Genomic DNA, 20,950 nt, shown 5'->3' with positions numbered 1-20,950 from the left:
GCTGAAGGCATGTATCTCTGAATCATATATTTTAAAAACTTTGTAAACACTGAAAATTATTGCATGTTAAACTTTTATCCTTCTTTCCAAGGTGCGGTTTGATAGCATAGGTGGATTGAGCCATCATATTCATGCACTAAAGGAAATGGTAGTATTCCCACTATTATATCCAGAAATTTTTGAAAAATTTAAAATTCAGCCTCCAAGGTAAGTATAATTGCTGTTAATTTATCAAATTTCAGTTAGTAAATGATTATAAACATAAATATTTCATATGTGTTCAGTGTGTTGTGGTAATGAGAATTAAGAAAGAATGTTATTTTTTAGGGCTCTTAAGACTGGTACCGTGTTCTTGAAGTTTACATTTCAGCATTTAAGAGTCAGATACAAGATGAGATTCTTTATGCAGGCCTTGAATATACAAGTAGATTGCCCAAAGGAATTTTCCTTTATTTGGCCTCCTAAGAGCATTGAGCTTGATGCTCTATGTTGTTCAGTCTTTGGAAGCACAATTCAATGAAGTGTTTCTTTGTCTTAACGAGGGGGTATTTTGAAATGGGTAAGCATGATCATTTATTTTTATGATTGGATTAATTGAGTTTGATTATAAGGTGTGGTTAGCTAGTTAAATATTAGAAAAGGCTGAGAAATTATGTTAAAGAAAGTTGAGAAGAATAAAACATTCTGAAAATGTACATATATAGACTGTAGATTTAAACTGTTAAATATTTCTTTTCATTTAATAAGAGGTACTTTTTATTCAGATTTGGCTCTAATTTATGTAGAAAATCTTATTAAAGAGTCATCTCTGGTGTGAAAAGTTGATCTATAATTCTACAGTGGCTTTTTGAAATCATAATAACTTTGTTTTTCATACCATGTAAATTTAAATTGAATTTTAAAAATAATTATTACTTTTCCAAAGCTATTAAAGTATAACCTTGAGAAAAACTTAAATAAAACAGTTACAAGGAGAAAGTATTATAGTAGAAGGTACTCTAACTCTTTAGGGATGAACAATTTTGTATATGCTTTACAGGTTTCTTTTATACATATATGCCTATATTAAATTTATATTTTGCCTGTACCGTGCACGTATAAACACAATGTAAATGAGATTATTCAGTACTCATATAGCTTTTCACTCTACAGTATATTTTAGATACCTTTACATACTAATAATGTGTATTATTCTTTTTGATACTATACTATTTTATTATATATATAACTATTTATCTGTCCCTTATTAATCGATAGCATTTTAATTTTTTAAGTTTTTCACAATTAAAAATAATACTCTATTGAGAATTCATTTAACATTTTTTAAATAACATTCTTTTGAGTATTTATATATGATACGTTCTAAGATGTGAAATTTCTGAGTCACAGGGAAAAAAACTTGAAAATTTTGATATATCTTGCCAAATTACTCATTATTCTGATTTAACTATTTTTTTGCCGTACCAAAGCTTGGTGCTTTGAGAATATCCTTGAGTCCCCTCAGCAAAGTGAAACTTTTTTCTGTATACTACAAAAGCTTTATCAGTGTCTAATAATGATAATATACATTAATCAAAAATTATTTTGGAGTTGTATCCTTTTATATTGGTAATTAATGGTAGTGATGACATTAATTTACTTTTATTGATTTTTTTTTTTTTTTATTCCTCCAGGGGCTGTTTGTTTTATGGCCCTCCTGGCACAGGCAAAACCTTGGTTGCCAGAGCATTAGCTAATGAATGCAGTCAAGGAGACAAAAAGGTGGCTTTTTTTATGCGAAAAGGAGCAGACTGTTTGAGTAAATGGGTCGGTGAATCAGAACGGCAACTTAGGCTTCTTTTTGATCAGGTAGGTGAAATCAGCTAATGTGAGAATATCTTCTTTAGAATATTTAATACATTTAGTTTGTAAATGCAAACTTAATGAGGAGGCATATTTTTTAATCAGTATGTTAAATTTAGGATCAGTAATCTGAATTTGACTGCCTTAGAGGTGTTTAATAGCAGTTTTACTAGTACCAATTTAAGATGATTCATGAAACATTGAGGTGGCTAACAGGTGTAATACCATGTGAGGTGCTTTTGAGAACCCTGTTTATAACATATATATCATTAGATCATAATCTAATGGACGAAGTACAACAAGCTTAAAAAATATAACATCTGTGTAAGAAATTGCACAGAGCAGTATATTATTTATTTTCATCAGGTATAGATATGGTGCTAGAAGAGTTCAGTAATAAATGAATGCTTATGAAAGACACAGGTGAGTGAATACGTGTAAGCTATCTTTATTTTTAACAGTAACTTTAAAAATATTATTTTCTAATACTTATAAAAATTAGTCCTGATATAAATTCCATTTTGATTGTTTGAGCTAGTGAATGCAGTCATTCATATTTGTCAGTACAACTTATATTTTATTATGGCTAAGGAAATTCACATGAAATTTTAAAAAATGCTTTCAACAAGCATTTATTGAGTTCCCATTACTGAGTTGATGTGTGTCAAAGTCCTTTGAAATTGGTAAAGCACTTCAAATATTATTTTTTGTTATTATTAGAAAGAGGAATAAGATAAAATTCTTAGCTTCAAGATGCTCAGTGTCTATTGAGAAGTCAAATATATGCAGTTTATATGCTTCAAGAGAGTTTAATAATAATTGAAATATATAAATATAGAATAACATTGGTGGACAAGGGAAAAATTAGCTTGGGAATGCTGACATATTGTCTAGTGACTTAATTTTTGATAGTTAAACTTTTAGCCACTCTTTTCTGAGAGTAAGACTGTCCTTTGGTTTTATTTAAAACCATAGCATAAATCATGTTGCTTTTAAAATTGAAATTTACTTTATTTGTTTTGTAGTTTTATTTATAGGCAAGAGTAATGGAAATGTTTACTTTCTTTTTTTTAAAAAAATTACTGATCGTTATTATTGTCTTTTTAAATGAATTTAATTCCTAAATTAAATTTTACACTAAATAAAATGAACGAAGTATAATGTATTGGCTAAGAGTTTGGCCTTTGGTGTCAGTAAAATGTTAGTTTATATCTAGCTTTGCTGTTAAGTAGGTAACTTTAAGTAAATGAAAGCATCTGATCTTTATATCTGATAGGTATAGGGGAAATAATACCTATCTCACTGGACTACTGTGAGATTTTACTGAAAAAAAGAATGTGAAGCATGTATCACAGTGACTGGCATATAATACAGTGTCTGCAATTCTGTGAGGCTGTAGTTCTAAAAAAGAGCTGTGTGTCATGTATATAAAAGTAATTATCAAATATTTACAGTTTTCCTTTTATTACATAATTCTTGTCTTTAAAATTTTTTTCCTAAAACCTAAGTTTTGTGGTTGAATTGTCCTTCATTTCAAATTATGAGAGAACACTGGAAGTTTAATGCATATCATATCAGTCAGGGAAATATGAAAAATTTGTATTCATTCTTTAGTAAGCTGACCTTCCTGTGAACTACAATTTCTAGAAGTAATTTTGAAACATAAATAAACTATATTGAGTAAATTGTACAAATAAGGACTTTTCATATGTAATCTAATATTCATTTACCTTAAATCAAATTAAGTTCCTGCTAGATCTAAGATTTAAGTGAGAAAAATGACACTGTGAAAGTACCAGAAGAAAACTCAGGAGAATTTGGTTTGTCTGAATTGGAAGTCTAACTGTGCAAGAAAAGACCCACTAGATAATCTTTTTAAGGTTCTGAATGGTAAAATATTGTAAGCAAAACCAAAAGATAAATGGTACCCTTTGCAGAAAAATATTTGCATTTCCTTTCACAGAGAGAGGTGTAATTTTTTAAATAAATAGCTTCTAGAAATCAGTAAGCAAAAGGCCAGGAATCCAATAGAAAAATTGGCAAAGGATACAAACAGAACCCTCATAGAAAAAGCAATATAAATGGCTCTTAAACATATGAAAGTGCTCATCTTTATTGATAGTAGAAATAGAAATTAGAGTGAAACTGAGATACAATTTTTTGTACTAAAAAAGATCCAGAAGTTTGATAATACCTTGTTAGTGAGCACTCTTAAATATTGCTGGCAAAAGGGTAAATTGGCACATAAATGGGAGGCAATTTGCAAATGTCTGACTAAATTAGAAATGACACATGCCTTTTGAAACAGTAGTTCTACTTTTAGAATTTACTATATTGATAAGTTTATACTCATGGGAAATGTTAAATGTACACAAATACTTATTCAAGCATTGTTGATAATAGGGGACTAGTGTAATTATGGCACATTCACACACCATTTTGCAGCTGTTAAAAAGAATTTGGCAAGTCTTATGTAGTTATATGGAAGCCAATTAAAATATATTGTTTCTTAAAATAGGCTGTGTTATATGATTACGCAATGTGTCTAGTGTTTAAAATGCATTAAATAAAATAAAAGCAGTGTGTTTCAAAAGACACTTTTTTGTGTATGTGTATAAATGGTATTTATGAAAGAATAAACAAACTGAAAACAGATCCTACTGGGAGAAGACCTTGTGGTTAGAGACAGGGTGATAAGGAGATATCCTTTTTACTCTTATCTTTTATACCTGCTGCATGTTGTGTCATTTGCTTATATTAGCTATTAAGAAAACATAATAATTAAAATTTAAAAATGGAAACTAATACAGTAAGTGATAGTTTTTTCTTTTTATACTAGGCATATTTGATGAGACCTTCTATAATATTTTTTGATGAAATAGATGGATTAGCTCCAGTGCGCTCTAGCAGACAAGATCAAATCCACAGGTAATTTTTCCTAATCTGATTATGTTGGATTCTTTACACTCATTGACACAGAATTTAGCCTTAGTCCTTGGATGAGTACTGTGAGGCTTATAAAATGTGATCTGTGTCCTTGAGGAAGACTTTTTTCACTTAGCACAAGGGTCTGCAAATAACAGTCTGTGGGCCAGTCTAGCCTCCTGTCTGTTTTTGTAAATGATGTTTTGTTGGAGCACTGCTATGTTTATTTTTTGATTATATATGCCTGCTTTTGCACTATAAGAGTAGAGCTGAGTTATGAAAGAAATATATGGCTTGTGAAGCCTAAAACATTTACTTTCTGGCTCTTTATAGAAAAAGTTGCCTGATCTTGACTTAGCATAATGTTTTTGAAATTTATCCATGTCATGTGTACTAATATTTTGCTCCTTTTCATTTCTGAGTAGTATTCCTTGGAGAATATATATATGTATGTGTACCACAATTTATTTTGTTAATCCACATGATGGAGATTTCCTTTGCTTCTATTTTTGGCTATTATGATAATGCTACTGTGAACATTTGCATACACATTTTCCTGTGGATGTGTTTTCATTTCTGTTGGGTAAATACCTAAGAGAGGATTAGCTAAGTCCTAGGGTGAATGTATGTTTTCTGGAGTGGCTGTACCATTTTTTGTTCTTACCTGTAATGTATGAGAATTTGGGTTACTTATTCTTGCAAACATTTAGTATTATTATTCTCTTTAACTTTAACCATTCTTTTGGGTGTGTAGTAGTGGATTAATTTGCATTTTCCTGACAACTAATATTAAGCATCTTTGCATGTGCTTATTACCCATTTGGATATTTTTGTTTTGTGAAATATCTGTTAAAATCTATAACTGCTTTTTTTAAAAAAAGAAATCAGATTGTATGTCTTATTGTGTTGTAAGATTATGTAAGAGTTCTGTTGTCATCTTTATAATATATCCATTTCTCAGACTGTTTTTAATATCTTTTTTATCACTGGTTTTGTGCAGTTCGTTTAGTGATGTTCTTTGGTAGACTTTTCTCATTCTTGGATTGAGCTGCATAAGTCTGTGAGCTGCTTGTTTTCATCACAGTTGTAACATTTTTGGCCATGATTTCTTAAAATATTTTTTCTGTCTCCTTGTCTCTGTCTCTTCTGGTGGCCTTTAATTACATGTACATTAAGTTGCTTGTTGCAGTCCCACAGTTCATTGACCATTTGTTAATTTTGCTCTAAACTGTATTTTCTGTTTAATTTGGCATAGTTTTAATTGCTCTGTCTTCTAGTTAACTAATCTTTTCTTCTTCAATGTCTAAATCTGTTGTTAATCCTGTTGTATTTTTTGACAACATATTTTTGTTTTCATCTCTGGATGTTCTGTTTGGGTCTGTTTTGTATCTTATTTGTGCAGATATAAGAAACTTTTCAGCATATGGAATGTGGTTGTAATAATTTCCTTATCTGCCTATTCTAATATCTTAGTTCTGGTTTGCTTTAATTCAATTGCTTTTTCTCATTATGGGACTGTATTTTCTGTTTCTTTGTATACCTGGCAATTTTTATTGGAAGACAGACATAATTTTTGTCTTATTGATATGATATTATAAATAAATATTTTTGAGAGGTTTTTTTTTAGAGAGGGGACACAGTAAACTTACTTAAAAACAGTCTGAGTGTTTTGAATGGTGCTTTTTAAGTTTGTTATGTGGGTCTAGAGTAGCCTTCAGTGAAGGGCTAATTATTCTCTACTAATAAAGTAGAGTCTTTCTGTGCATTATATGCAATGGCCCATGAGTCATGAGATGTACCACTCTGGCTCGTGGCAATATTCCTGGTTCTCTCTGAGTGTAAAGTACTGTTACTTCTATCCCTTCTGGGTATTTTTTTCCCTAAGCCTTGAGTAAATTCCTCACATGCATGCACTGGTCCATATTTAGCTGAAGTCTTGAAGGACTTTGTGTACATTTCCTGAGTTCACTCTCTGTGCATTGGTCTCCTCTCTGGTACTCTTTCCTGTGACCTCCAGTCTTCTTGGTCTCTTTGGAATCTCAGCCCTGTCTCTTCTGCTTAATGGGCCAGCTGATCCCTGCCAGCATTCCATCTCCCCTACATTGCAGTCTATAAGTGGAAAGCCATTAATTGGATCCTTGTTCCCATGCTTCATAATACATGGTTTTATAATTTTTTCTCTTCTACTTGGATAATTATTATTGATCTATCTTTATTCAGTCTAAAGATAGTACGTTAACTATCTTTAGTCAGTCTTCACTTTTTCCTTTGTCATATTTATTTTGCTGTTTTGTCCAGCAACACATTTTTATTTCAGAGATTATATTTCTCAGTTGTAGGGCTTACATTTGATTCTTTTTCATTGTTTACATTTTTCTACTGTGACTTTCATCCACTTAAACATATTTCATTTTACTTCATTGAGATTAGTTAATAGTTGCTTTAAAACCCTCTGGTGTTTCAACATCTGGTTCGCTTCACTGTTAGACCACTCAATTTTCTTTTCTCTTGACAATATGTTCTGTTGTTTTGATTCTTCATTTGTTGAGCAATTTTGGATTGAATCCTGGACATTATTAATGTTAATTTGTGGAGTCTGTGGATTCTATTATTTTCCTTTTGTAAGTAAGTATTTCCTTTGTTTTAGCACATAATTTTCTGGTTTAGGCTTTGAAATACAGACTGTTTCTTGGCTGGTAGCACTGGTCTCCTTTCAGATCTTTTGTGTTTTGCTTAATCCTTTGAATTCTCTGTGCCCTTGTTGTTTGGGATCATTCAGAGATGTGGATGGATAGAGTTTGGGGATATCCTCACTGGCTCTTGCCCTTGCGGGATCCCACATTCCATAGTGTTAATGGTTTTCTACCTTCTCTTTTTTGAACTCTCAGACTGGAAAAGTAAGGGATTTTCCCACATTATCTTTCTCTCCCATTTACTGTACTTAGCCTCCTGCCAAAAGCCAGAGAGAAGGGAACTTGTTTTCTGTATGTCTCCCTTTCTCCAAATGACCGTGAACTTCCACTGGAATCTATCTCTGTTTAGTCACCAGTTCCTTCAGGTATATGCTTGTTTATTATGTATAGGTTTTATAGTTATTTTATGAAGGAGAGCAAGGGGTCATCTGACAGGGTCTTCATCAGACCTGGAAATAGAACCTTTGAGTAGCAAGCATGCAGGTTTTAATTTCTTGAATAATCACTAATAAAATAGAACATACTGTATAATTTCTAAACTATTAATGAGATATAGAATAATTAAAAGAAGTCAATCCAAAAGTAATCACAAAATGTGATTGTAGATTTAAACCCAAATGTTAAGGGATTGAATTTTTTTTTTTTAAAGACAAAGATTGTCAGAGTGGGGAAAACAAAATATAATGCTGTTTCATTTTTAAGAGACACATCTACATATAAGGACACAGAGAAGTGACAAAATTGTGGGGGAAAAGCTCACAACAGCTTAGAAATATACATAGCAGTGTTATTCATAATAGTCCAAAGATGGAAATAATTCAAATGTCCATCAACTGATAATGGATAAATAAAATGTGGTAATATGTATACAGTGGAGTATTTTTCAGTCTTAAGGAATGAAATTCTGACACATGCTATGCAGGTGTACCTTATACATGTACCATGGATGAACCTTGAAGTCTTTATGCTAAGTGGAATAAGCCGGACACAGTAGGTCACATTTATATAAAATGTCCAGAATAGTCAAATTCATTAAATGGTATAAAAATATATCAGATAGTAAATACTAACAGAAAGCTGGTATAACTATATTAGTATTAGACAAAATAGACTATAAAGCAGAAAACTATTATATATATAAAGAGAATTAACTTATAATGATGAAAGCTTCAATTTATTAGAGGATGTAGCAATTTAAAATTTGTAATTTCCTAATAACTACATTTCAGACTGTATAAAACAAAAATTGACAGAAAGTGTAAAATAAGAGACAAATTGATAACTATTGGGAGAGCTATCATGTACCTCTCAGTAATTGATAAACCAAATGAGCAAAAAATAAATTAACGCTCTAAAATTATTTGAAAAAATAGAAAAACCTATAATGAACATATTTAATGTTGAAAGATGAAAACTTTTAGTCTGGGGAGTTACAAGCATGCCTGCTGTGAATACTTCTCATCAGTGCTGTATGTAGATTCCCATTAGTGTAGTCTGGCAAGACGAAGTCATACAAGGTATGTGTATTGGAGAAGAATAAACACCTCTGTTATCATTTGTAGATGACATAATTTTGTAAGTAGAAATTCTAAAGCAATGTTTAGATAACTTCTTAGATGTAGTAATGAGCAAATAGCAAGATTAAACCAATCAATAAGAAAATTTTGTCTTTATACCGGTAATTGTGTAAAAATGAAAAATTGCTATTTACAATCTCCTTAAAAAGACATTGCTAAGAATAAATTTGAAAAGTTCCTTGTTATGTCTCTGAAGAAAATAATAAAACTTGGTTCAGAAATGTCAAAGAAAGATTAAATAAATGGAGAGAAAGACCATGTTCATGAGTTGGAAGCCAGAATTTTTTTTTGCAAACAGAAGCGATTTTATTAAGTAAACTAGGCAGAGTAAGATACACTTAGAAGAAGGTTCATGCAGGCAGCTCAATAAAAATCGAGTGCAGGAAGACTGAATATTTTTAAGTTGTCTTGTTCTTCCACATTATTAATCAATAGATTCACTGTAATCCTGATCAAAATCACAACTTTTTTTGGAGAACTTGATAAAATGATCCTGAAATTTATATGGAAATACAAAGGTTAAGAATAGTGAAGACTTCTGTGGAAGAATAAGGTGGGAGGTCTTGCTCTACTGGGTTATTAGGCTTCTTAGGATTAAGATAATTTGATATTGGTGGAAAACTTCACAAATAGACCAGTGAAACAGCCCAGAGCCACATATATGTGAATGATTGATTTATAATAAAAGGCAGTGCAGTGCTAGTGGGAAAAGGTGACTTTTCAATAAATAATGCTGAGAAAATTGGCTGTTTGGTGAAAAAATAAAACTGGATTTCTCTTCATGTCATATAAAAAAATTCATATAAAAATTAGATTTTAGATTCTTATTTGAAAGAGAATACAAATGCTTTTGGAAGATAATGTAGGAGAAAAGGTTAGAGTAGGCAAGTAGGGCTCAAATATAGTATTAAATAATTTGGACTTTATTTTAAACATAATAGGGGTTACTAAAGGATTTTGATCCAGTCGCTGGTAATTTTAGATTTTTAAAATAAAGTCAACTTTTGGTAGAGTTTAAGCTAGGGTGTAATTCTGTTTCTGGCCATGTTTGAGACTTTGTCTTCCGATAACTGTACAAAACACTTAAAAATGCTGATAATGCCCATCTGTAATTGGAATATAGTAAGGAAAAGTTTGATGTTAAATGTTAACTTGTGCTTAAGGATGCTTATTTCTCACTCCTTATATATTGAGTGAGGCACTTTTGTCATTAATTGTTATTCAATAGAAAAGAATAAGCACAAATCTTCCCTATGCATATATACTGGGACTCTGGCATTTTGGTTCCATTTATAGATTTGAGGAACACAGGTAGAACAGTTTAGGAGCAAGAATGATTTCTTTAATATATTGAGCATATTGCAGAAGTTATTTCATGCAGGTGTTAGCAGTAAGAGTAAAGGGGTAGAAGTGAGAACAGTTGGAAAACAGTAGGAAAACCATTGTTACTAGAACTATGGTTTGTTATAAATGAAACATTTTTATTCAGTAATGTTTAAGTTATAGGTTAAAAATCTACTCTAAAATATGCACATTCTAAAGAAATTGTCTAAAAAAGTATAACAGTAATGTAACTGTAATTCTGTAGGAACTCTAAACATAATATAAATTGTCAGACATTAATTCCCCTCTCAAGATTTCTTTCTCTTAAAACAGACTGTTGTATTTTTCTTTTTTAAAAACAGCTTTATTGAGATACTACTCACATAAATAGTTCACTCGTTTAAACTGTATGATTCAGTGGCTTTCAGTATATTTACAGAGTTGTGTAACCATTACCACAGTCAATTATAGAACATTTTCATCTCCCCTAAAAGAAACTTTGTACCTGTTAGCCATCACTCTCCAATTTCTTCCTCATTGCCCTCAAACCCTGGGCAACCACTAATATACATTGAGTTTGTATAGATTTGCCTATTCTAGACTTTTCATATAAATGGAATCATACAGTTTGTGGAGTTGTGTGGGTGGCTTCTTTCAATTAGAATAGATGAAAATTGCAATGTTTTTCAAGGTTGATCCATGTTATAGCATCTGTTAGTACTTCATTTATTTTTATTGACAAATAGTATTTCAGTAAGGATATGCCACATTTTATTTATCCATTCATCAGTTGATGGACATTTGAGTTGCTTCTACTTTTCGGCTATTATGAATAAAGCTATGAACATTTGCGTACAAGTATTCTATGGAATTGCTGGATCTGTGGAAACACTTTGTTTAATAGTCAAAGGCATTATCAGACTGTTTTTCAAAGAGGCACAACATTTTACAGTGTATAAGTGTTCTAATTTCTCCACATTCTTCTATACTATTATTATCTCTCTTTTTGATTATAATCATACTAGTGGGTTTAAAGTGGTTTTGATTTGTATATCCTTGATGACTACTTTTGTATATTTTCTGTGGAGAAATGTCTATTTAAATCTTTTGGCTATTTTAAATTTGGCTATTTTAAATTTGGTTATTTTTCTTTTTGTTGTTGAGTTGTAATTGTTCTTTATATATTCTGGACCCTAAACTCTAATTAAATATATAATTTGCAAATATTTTCTATTTAGGTTGCCTTTTCACTATCTCGATAGAGCTGTCCCCTTTGAAGTAGAAAAACTGTTAATTTTGATGAAGTCCATTTTATCTTTTTTGTTGCTGCTGTATTTTAGGTGTCTACGAATGTGTTACTTGTGTACTTTTGAAAATTACCTCTGTACATTACTTAATCTCGCATTAAGATGTCATCGTGCTATGATTAACTTAAGACTGGAAAAAGTATAAACAGCAGTTTTTATAATTTTTTCTTTTTTTAGTTTTTAATTTTGTCTGAAAATTTTGTTACAGCTCAATAGTGTCAACCCTCCTTGCTCTCATGGATGGATTAGACAATAGGGGTGAAATTGTTGTTATTGGTGCTACAAACAGACTTGATTCTATAGATCCTGCACTCAGGAGACCTGGTCGTTTTGACAGAGAATTCCTTTTTAACCTGCCTGATCAAAAGGTAAGAGTTTCTGTTTTCAATACATTAAGATTTATTTGTGATTCCATTATGAAACATATATATACTTAGAGAGTGGTATTTTATGAATTTTCATTTTCAAAATTTTGTGCTTGTGGGATATCTTAGTTAATTCTTAAAACAATCTTGTAATTATTGAGTAATTTAGTCTTTCTAGAAAGTGACAGTTTCACAAAATTTATGATTTTTGATAAGAGGAAAACCTTTGATTAGGTTACTATAGATGCTTACTTACTCTTTTCTGTAGTTCTCCTGATTGTTGTAATTATATTGTATGGCAGATTATATGTATCTATTAGCCAAAATAGCTTTGTTCCCATAAAAATAACATTTGTAGAGTATTGGTGGGTTTATGAATAAGAGCGCATTTTCATAAAAATGACCATAACATCATATTTGATTAAAAGCAGCATGTTATTTATTATAGTTTAGTTTTTAAAAGAATGTGTAACTAAAACAGGACAGTATATAGTCATTGAGTTTATATGTTAAGTGTTATATGAAATACCAAGTTCTTTTTTCCTAATCCTACTTGAAATTTTTATTGGTAGTCCTGGTTTGACCAGTTTAATCATTGACTTGAGAGGGAACGACTGATGAAGAAAAGATACTGTATTTGGCAAGGCTTCCATCTAATTTAATTTGATAAGCCTATAAAATAAGCCTAATTATCAAATAAGCCTAATTATAACATTTATAACATATACCTATATAAATCTAAAGAAAGCAGAGAAGATGCTATATATAAATACATATAGATACACACCCGTCATTGTTTTATGGCTTTGATTTTAGATTTCTATGCAGAATGCTTGGATTATATATATATATAAATGCAAAAGACTTCGTGATTAGGACAGTGAAAAAGACTATAGGGAAATGAAGGCAATGGCTCCACTGTGTAGAACAGTTAATACCTCAATTTATGTCAGTCTGCACGGCCACTAGTAGTTGTTTCAGAGTTGGATTGATAATCCAATCTGTAGGCTTTAATTTGGCACCAGGTTTCCATAGCTTTGTCAGGATAGGAAACACAGCATAGATAGTAGCATCTTCATTACCCAAATGCAGCTTCCAAGACTGTATCAATGCACAGAGGTGTGTTTAGTTGTACGAGACAGAGCTCAAGTGGGTGCAGTCTACTTCTGCACGGGGAACATCAGCCATCTTGTTTTGAATATGTTACAGCAGTCCAAAGCATGTATTTTAGGCTCTACTAGTACATGGGGAGTGTGTGAGTGTGCTTAGTTCTAAGAGACACAGCCAGTGTTCATTTTGGCACAAGAAAGCCATTACTTTGATTTCCTAATTGTCTTCTTCCTTGTCCTAGTCATGTAGGCCTCAGGGTCTGTATGCCAATCACAGTCTTTATAATTAAGGCGCAACCCACACAAATCATAGATTTAACAGTAAACAAGGTCTTGAACAGCATTGTTCAATTGCATTTTCTGTGGTGATGGAAATGTTCTTTATTTGCATTTCCCATTGAGCAATGTCCATTGTAATAGCCACTAACCACATATGGCTGTTGGGCACTTGATTGATCATTATTGTGACTAAAGAACTGAATTTAATGTTTTATTTGATTGAAAAATTAAGATAGTAGCTTAGTATATTGTGCAGCTATGGATCTTGAACATAGTTTTCAACATTAATTTTAACTATGTTTCAAGGAAACTGTGCTGTGAGACCTAAACTAAGGTCATTTTTCTTGGCCTGGGTCTATGGAAAAGGCATGTATTGGCTGTTCACTTTTTTCTTTAGATAATATTTAGGATCACGAGACTAGATGAGGTTACCAAATCCTTTGTCTTAAGGAGCAGTCAGTAAGATAAGAGGAAAACCAGGAGAGTGGGATTCTGAAAGTTAGGTGAAGAAAATGTATGCATGAGAAGAGTATGATTAACTGTGTCAAATGTTGTTAAATCAGATAATAACAAAATTAACTCTTATGTTTAGTATTATATAGGTCATTAGTGTACCTGGTAGGAGTAATTTCAATTGTAGGTGTAGAAAATCTTGACTGGAGTATGGTTAGTGTAAGAGAGAAGAGGAGGGGAGGAATTGGAGATACTTACTGAAAATACCTTGTTATATATTAAATGCTGTCAACTGAGTGCAAGGAGGCTTTGTCTACAAATAAATGGCAAAGATTTATTCCAGGGTCTTAAGATTTGCAAATCAGAAACACAACTAGGCAATACCCAGAGTTCTGAAGAAGAAAGAAAAGCTGAGAGTTCTTATAGTAAAAAGTACATTCTTGATAAGCATCAGCCGTGCATTCTTTGCCTCTGGAGTGGTCTGAGACCGTGATCTTCCAGATGTCTAGTGGTCTGGATAATGGATGTCAGGTGGTCTGGTCGTGTATACATTCTTTCCTATGTTCGTCAGAGGATTATTTACAGGACTTCTATATATCTCCAGGCATTGATACACAATCGAAAGTTCAAAAGTTTAAGTTTTCAGGCCTGTTAAAGCAAGAATAGAATTGTTTCCTCATGCCTTAAGCCTACTTGATTTCGGTGATTTAGCAGCATGACTGTAGGGACTCCATGTTATTTCTTCACTGTTTTCTCAATGCCAAAGGATCAACTAATATAGGTAGTAATATATATTATATTTCATTACTTAATTGAAAAGTTTAGACTTTAAACTTTTTTTCAGTTTTGAATTACTTGTTTAGCTCATTGTCAGTCGTAATACTTTATGTATATGATAGAACCAGCAGTTCTGTAAACTCTAAATATAAAGTTTGTCTATGATGATTATTTTAACAATAAAGTTTCCTGTCCATATGGTTTCAAATGATAAAAATGATGTGATGGAAAAGTGAAATTTATTTTTGAATTCCAGTTCTAGATCACTCACTCAGTCACATGGCCACTAGTCAAGTTCCTTCACCTCTAAGAATATTAAATGTCTTAGTTTGTGAAACAGACAAGATCTCTGTTACACATCTCACAGGGTTATTATGGGAATCAGAGGTGATGAGGATGCCAAGGTGTTTAAATTTCTTTTCAAATAAACATTTGGTTTGCTGGGGTATGGTTAGTCTATAAATTTGTTCCAGCAAATATATTTGAGGAGTTGATGATATTTTATTTACTTGTACCTTTTTTTTTTTAAGACAAATTTATTTACTGTGGTTTTCTTTTTAGGCAAGAAAACACATATTACAGATTCATACCAGGGACTGGAATCCAAAATTGTCAGAAACTTTTTTAGGTGAATTGGCTGAAAAATGTGTTGGTAAGTACTACTGTTTGAATTTGTGATTGTCATTGTTTATTCTGCTCAGCCTCCCTTTCCCCTTATGTTTGGAATGTGAATGAGTATAGTTATGTCTTTGTGCAATAGATGATTCTGCCTTTAAATGTAAAAATTTTTAATATTTCACTTGAAGTTTGAACACTTCTAAATTAGGATTTTAGCTGCCATTAGGTGACTAACAAAACTCAATAGAATTCCTTTCATTGAGTGCTGGGTGTCAGTAATATTACTGCAGTGTCTCTTTCTAGGAATTGTCCCCTTTCAGCAATTTTACTTAGTAAGTGTAAACTTGAGAGATAAAGGTTCATATCAAAAGCAAGACTGTAGTCTTTCACTTTGCAGATTACAGGATAGGCTCATCTTCATGCCTGCGGTCAGGAAGGAAGTTAGTGAGAGGTGTCTTCAAAGAACATTCATAATGGCATTCTGCTAGTATTCCCCAAATAGAAAACTTTGCAACTTAATGTCACGTTATTCACAGAGTGGAAGATTGCCCCACAGAGCGAATGAACACTACTGTCCTAAAAGGATGTGGTGAGAGTATTTTATATACATACATGATTATACATAGGAGATGATATTTAGGGTTTTGGCTCTAATTAGGTCTGAAATAAAAATGAATACATATGAAGCTGAGTATACACACAAGTATTTTTCCTTCATTCCCCCCCCCCATCTTTTGTCTACTTTCCTCTAATTTTCTCAAAAAATAAATTAAAAAATCTCTCTCCATGAACTTTTTAAGCATTATGAAGAAATTCCCCAAATAAGTCACTAACAATCAACAGCCTACTTGGGAAACCTTTAAACTTACCAAAACCAAAAAGAACATCTTAGTTAAAAAAAAAATCATTGTGATCCACCATCAAATAATTAAAACTTAAATAGAACATTAGTCCATTCAGTTAGCTACATCCGAATTATCCTCTTCATCCACAGGGACCTCCATCTCCGAAGCAGCATCCCTCAGCTTTTGAACCACAAAGACCTCGACATCTTCTGGTGAGGAGAAACCGTAAATCTCTCCAGCAGTACTCCAGTTTAAGCTTTGCCTGGTATAAGAGAGCATGCGCCAAACCCATTTCATGTAAATTTGGCTTGACCTTTGCAAAGCCTTGTGCTGCTTTATGGGAGAGGGTGGTATTTGGTGCAAAGTCCAGTCTTTTCCCATTTTGAAATTTGACCCTTTTTATTTCCTGCTACTTTAATGTTATTATTGTATTAGAGTGCAGATCAGACTGGGAAGCCTTTGTATTTCTTCTGTGAATTTGTCACAGAATGATCCTTAACAGAAATAAGCAGAAATCTTCAATATTTTTGGAAACTCCCTAAAATATAGGTATTTTAAAATTACTTTCTATTACCCTGTCTACCATCTGAAAAATTATATACTCTAATTCTTCATCCTAAATATTAGAATCTTAGTTTCTTTTTTCATTTCCAGAGGCCACTGCTTCTCATTTTTCCAAGTGATTTATTTTAGCTTTCAGTCAGTTTCTTAAGTTAAAAAAAATTTAAGAAGTAATTTCTTATAGAACTGAAAAACTTCTCTTGCCTTTTTTGGGGTGGTGGTGGTGGTGGTAGTGGTGTAGAATCTGCTTACATATACACGATTTTCTTCCTGGAGAGTGATATAAAAATCCATTATAATTAAATGACTTCTGTTTTTGATCGTAACATTTATTCCACTTAAGAAACAAGTTCACATTTTAAAAGAGCGACTGCAGATCTTCAGGCAGGAATGAAATAGTATAAATTTCAAATTCATTATGAACTTAACACTTTAGGTATCCCAGACATGTTTAATGTGTATGGGTTCAGTTCATGCCTAACAAGAGAGAAAGCAGTCTTGACGAACAACTGCAGAAAGAGCTGACTTCTTGTTAGGGTTATGGATTTGGTAACTTTTACCTTGAAATAAATTCCCAAGTACTTGGAGATGTTTGGATGCCTAATAGGTATGATTTTTAAGTAGCACTCAAATAATTTGGATATCTAGAACGTGTACAAACAGTAGGAGCTTAAAGTTAATGAGGAGTTCAAACCTAATCATATTTCTCTATTTTCACTAAGAGGGCCAAAACAATGAAGTGTATCAGTGAGGCAGCTATCTTGTGGGCCTTCATTATGTTTGGTGTTTTACTTATAAAGTAACAAAATTTTATTACCTTTTTCTAGTCTATAAATTCTTTGACTAGCTTGTATCTTCAGTCTTTCAGACAAATTTCCTTCTTAATAGCAATATTTAAGAATGCTTTTTCTTTGCATCTAGATGTTTGGATTCATCAGAATATTAGAATTGTAATGGTAGAATTAATATGGTTATGGAATTCTTATGAAAAGGATGTTGATTATTTTCCTTAATGTCTACTTTTAACTTTAAAAAGGCGATAGTATATTTTCAGTATTTCTAGAATGACCACATCTATTTTTTCCAAACCAGTACTCTTTTGAGATTGAAAAAAATTCTCTCAATTATGACAAGAGGCCTAAACCAGGGTAACCATATAGTTACCATAAATATAACCTGTGCAGCCATAGTTATGATGTACTTTTAATTCTGTTTCAGTCTCATAAAGGAAGTATGTTATTAATTCAGTTCTTTTTTTATATATTGGAATCACTTATAAAGCTTTGTCAAATATACATTTATGATATTAAACCCCTAGAGATTCTGATTCACTAAGTTTGTTGTGAATCTATTTTTGTTTCAGTTTCATTGTTTATTCACATGAGTGGTCAGGTTGAACACCACGGATAAAAACTAGTAATTTTCATTCACTAGCAAAAAAGATAAGTCCTATCTTTTATCGTCTATTGGTTATGATAATCCATGTGAAAATTTACTTCTTCAATTGGGATCTATTCTTGATAAGCTTATAAATGATCTTTAATAAATTAAGAAAAAATGAATACATTGCTATTATGTACATTATTAACATTATTATGTCAAACATAAATGTTATGGGCAACATTTACTACATAAAATACCTTTTAGTGGCTTTCTTTTTTGCATCGTTTGAGTTTTTTTTTTTTCTTTTTTAACTTAGGCTTTGCAATTAAAAATAGGATCATTTATAGTATGCTCACTAACAGTGTATATATTTTTAAAGAAGAAAAATGTGGTGGTTTATGTTGTTTGAGGATGGTAGTTTATTCTTTACTTCCTCTGAAATGGATTATTAACTGTTCATAACTGAGCTGGTGTTCTACAGTTATTTTATTGAACTAATAACAGATTTGTGTGGCACAGAAAAGATTCAGGTTATTCATTGAGAAATGATATAAGATCAGACTTTTGATGGTAAATTTTGTTATTCTGAAGAATTATTTGGGAGAGTGATTGCTGTCATGGGACATTGTTACTGCTTAATCGGCTTATACTTTTCTGCATTAAATTCTCACAGGTCATATTAATTAATGTTCTTCCTAACTGAATAAATGTTTCTTTAAGAATGCAGTACTTTTCTATGATTTTCATAATTTTCATTGACATAGTTACATAGAAATTAAGTTGGTTTAATAAAATAATTTAGATTTATAAAAAAACCCCCAAAAACTAAAGCTCAGTAGACATAATTTATCCACTTTTTTTTGGGTAGTGCATAGCAATCTGAAAGTTTTGCTGTCCTAAGCTATAACCTCGGGGTTACTCTTTTTTCATTCATTCTTTCACTCAAGAAATATTTATTGACTCTTCACTGCATGCCAGGCCAGGTATTTGAAATACATTAGTGAACAAAACAGATAAACACCCCTACCCTCACAGAGCTCACATTCTAGTTGGGGAAGGCAGACAGTAAACTTAATAGGTAAATGATTAGGTGTTGAGTACTGTGGAAAAAACAGCATGGTAAGGAGGACTTTTCTGTTATTTGTAGGATAAGATCATTTGCCCTACTAGTAATAGTATAGTTCATTATAGGTGTGTGAGTCACTTATAGTTTGATTTATGTGGGTTTGACCCTTAGTGTTCTGTTTCTGCCAGTTTAGGGCTATTTCTTCTTTTCTCATAGTTTTCCTGTCTAGTTATCACTTTTGTTTCAATATTTAAGTGTTCAGTGAGGTCATTGTGAGATATAAAAAGATAAACCTGATACCACTCTTTGAAGAGCTTAGGGACTAATGTTCTATAACTAGTTCGAGTGGTTCCCCCTGCTGGCATAATTGATATTTATATATGTATATAAAAGGGAGTTAATGTGGAAAATTAATGGATTCTTATTCTCTTTAATACCTTTGAAACTATCAGGGATGATCACAACTTTATAATTTTGGGAGTAATTAGATATCAACTTGCTTTTGACTTGCAGTTAGTTGGTAGTAGGATAGGTTTGTTTTTGAAGTTTCTGCTTATGTACTACTTTGTATTATGTGTGTTGGAAGTTAGTAATATTAGAAAAATTTATAGGTAAGTGTAGTATCATGAAGACTGAACTAATGATTGGGAGTATTGATGAAGGATTGAGATGAAACTATTATTCTTTTAAAATTTTTTTCTGAAGAAAAGTTGTACTTTCTAATCAGTGGCATTGGTACAAAATACATGACTTGTTTTAATATCATTCATTAGTTCATGTGTTTGTTAATTAAAATATTCAAAACATTTTTATAGTCTTAATGAGCAAATAATTTTATTAGGTGATTTTTTAAATGGCCAGATTTAACTTTACTGATAAAATTGCACATAATTATTGATTTTGTATAGATTATTTTTTTAACTAAGGATGTGTGTGTTTGTAAAACATAGTTGGTACTTGGGAGAATGAACTTACCTTTGTCATCCTTTTCCTTTTGTGCATTAGGGTATTGTGGAGCCGACATCAAGGCCCTGTGCACCGAGGCCGCCCTGATTGCCCTGCGGAGGCGTTACCCCCAGATCTATGCTAGCAGTCATAAACTGCAGCTAGATGTTTCCTCCATAGTGCTTAACGCCCAAGATTTCTACCATGCAATGCAGAATATTGTGCCTGCTTCCCAGCGTGCTGTCATGTCTTCGGGACATGCACTATCCCCCATCATAAGACCACTGCTGGAAAGAAGCTTCAACAACATCCTAGCAGTCTTGCAAAAAGTGTTTCCTCATGCTGAAATTAGCCAGGGTGACAAGAAAGAAGGTACTATATAACTTGCTTTTTTTAATTGTTAAAATGAAACAAACACAGGCATAAATAAATTGAGTTTCCTCCTAAGACTGTGTCACTTTTTAATATTTGCCATGAACATAGAAAATGTATTATTATTATTTTTTATTCAACACTGTATGTTGCTTAGCATGTTGCTTAGCATGTGGTAGTTGCCTAGTGAATGTTTATAAAAAGAACTAATGAATGTTTGGGGCATTCCGACTATCTTAATGGAGTGTTACAGTCTTTAGAGAAGTTGACTATGATAATAATGGCTCATGTTTATTATTATAAAGCCCTTACATAAATTGTCATTAATCCTCATTAACAATCCTATGTGGTAGATATTCTTACTTCCTAAAGGAATTGGCTGGGAGACTAAGGAATGTGTTCCCTTAATTTACAGTTACTCAGTAAGTTCTAGGGCTTGCTCAAACCCAGGGAGCTTGACTCCAGAGCCCAAGCTCTTACTATATTGCTATAATGACTCCCTAAATTCAA

The 20,950-nt window shown here is 32.0% G+C and overlaps 1 protein-coding gene across 4 annotated transcripts in view; it reads left to right on the top strand.

Moving 5' to 3' along the window:
- Positions 1-20,950, top strand: part of ATAD2B (ATPase family, AAA domain containing 2B) — a 107,637-nt gene that overhangs the window by 29,780 nt on the left and 56,907 nt on the right. For all 4 annotated transcript variants that reach the window (XM_015588192.2, XM_015588193.2, XM_006910268.3 and 1 more), the window contains exons 11-16: positions 92-207; positions 1,674-1,848; positions 4,682-4,770; positions 11,876-12,035; positions 15,212-15,302; positions 20,129-20,440. In XM_015588192.2, the coding sequence (XP_015443678.1) occupies positions 92-207; positions 1,674-1,848; positions 4,682-4,770; positions 11,876-12,035; positions 15,212-15,302; positions 20,129-20,440 (943 nt within the window). The remainder of the gene's footprint in view (positions 1-91; positions 208-1,673; positions 1,849-4,681; positions 4,771-11,875; positions 12,036-15,211; positions 15,303-20,128; positions 20,441-20,950) is intronic.

This window comes from Pteropus alecto, unplaced genomic scaffold (genome assembly GCF_000325575.1).
Source record: "Pteropus alecto unplaced genomic scaffold, ASM32557v1 scaffold61, whole genome shotgun sequence".
In the NCBI taxonomy this organism is placed as follows: domain Eukaryota; kingdom Metazoa; phylum Chordata; class Mammalia; order Chiroptera; family Pteropodidae; genus Pteropus; species Pteropus alecto.
Note: the sequence above shows the minus strand (reverse complement) of the source record. Positions and strands in the feature narration are given on the sequence as shown.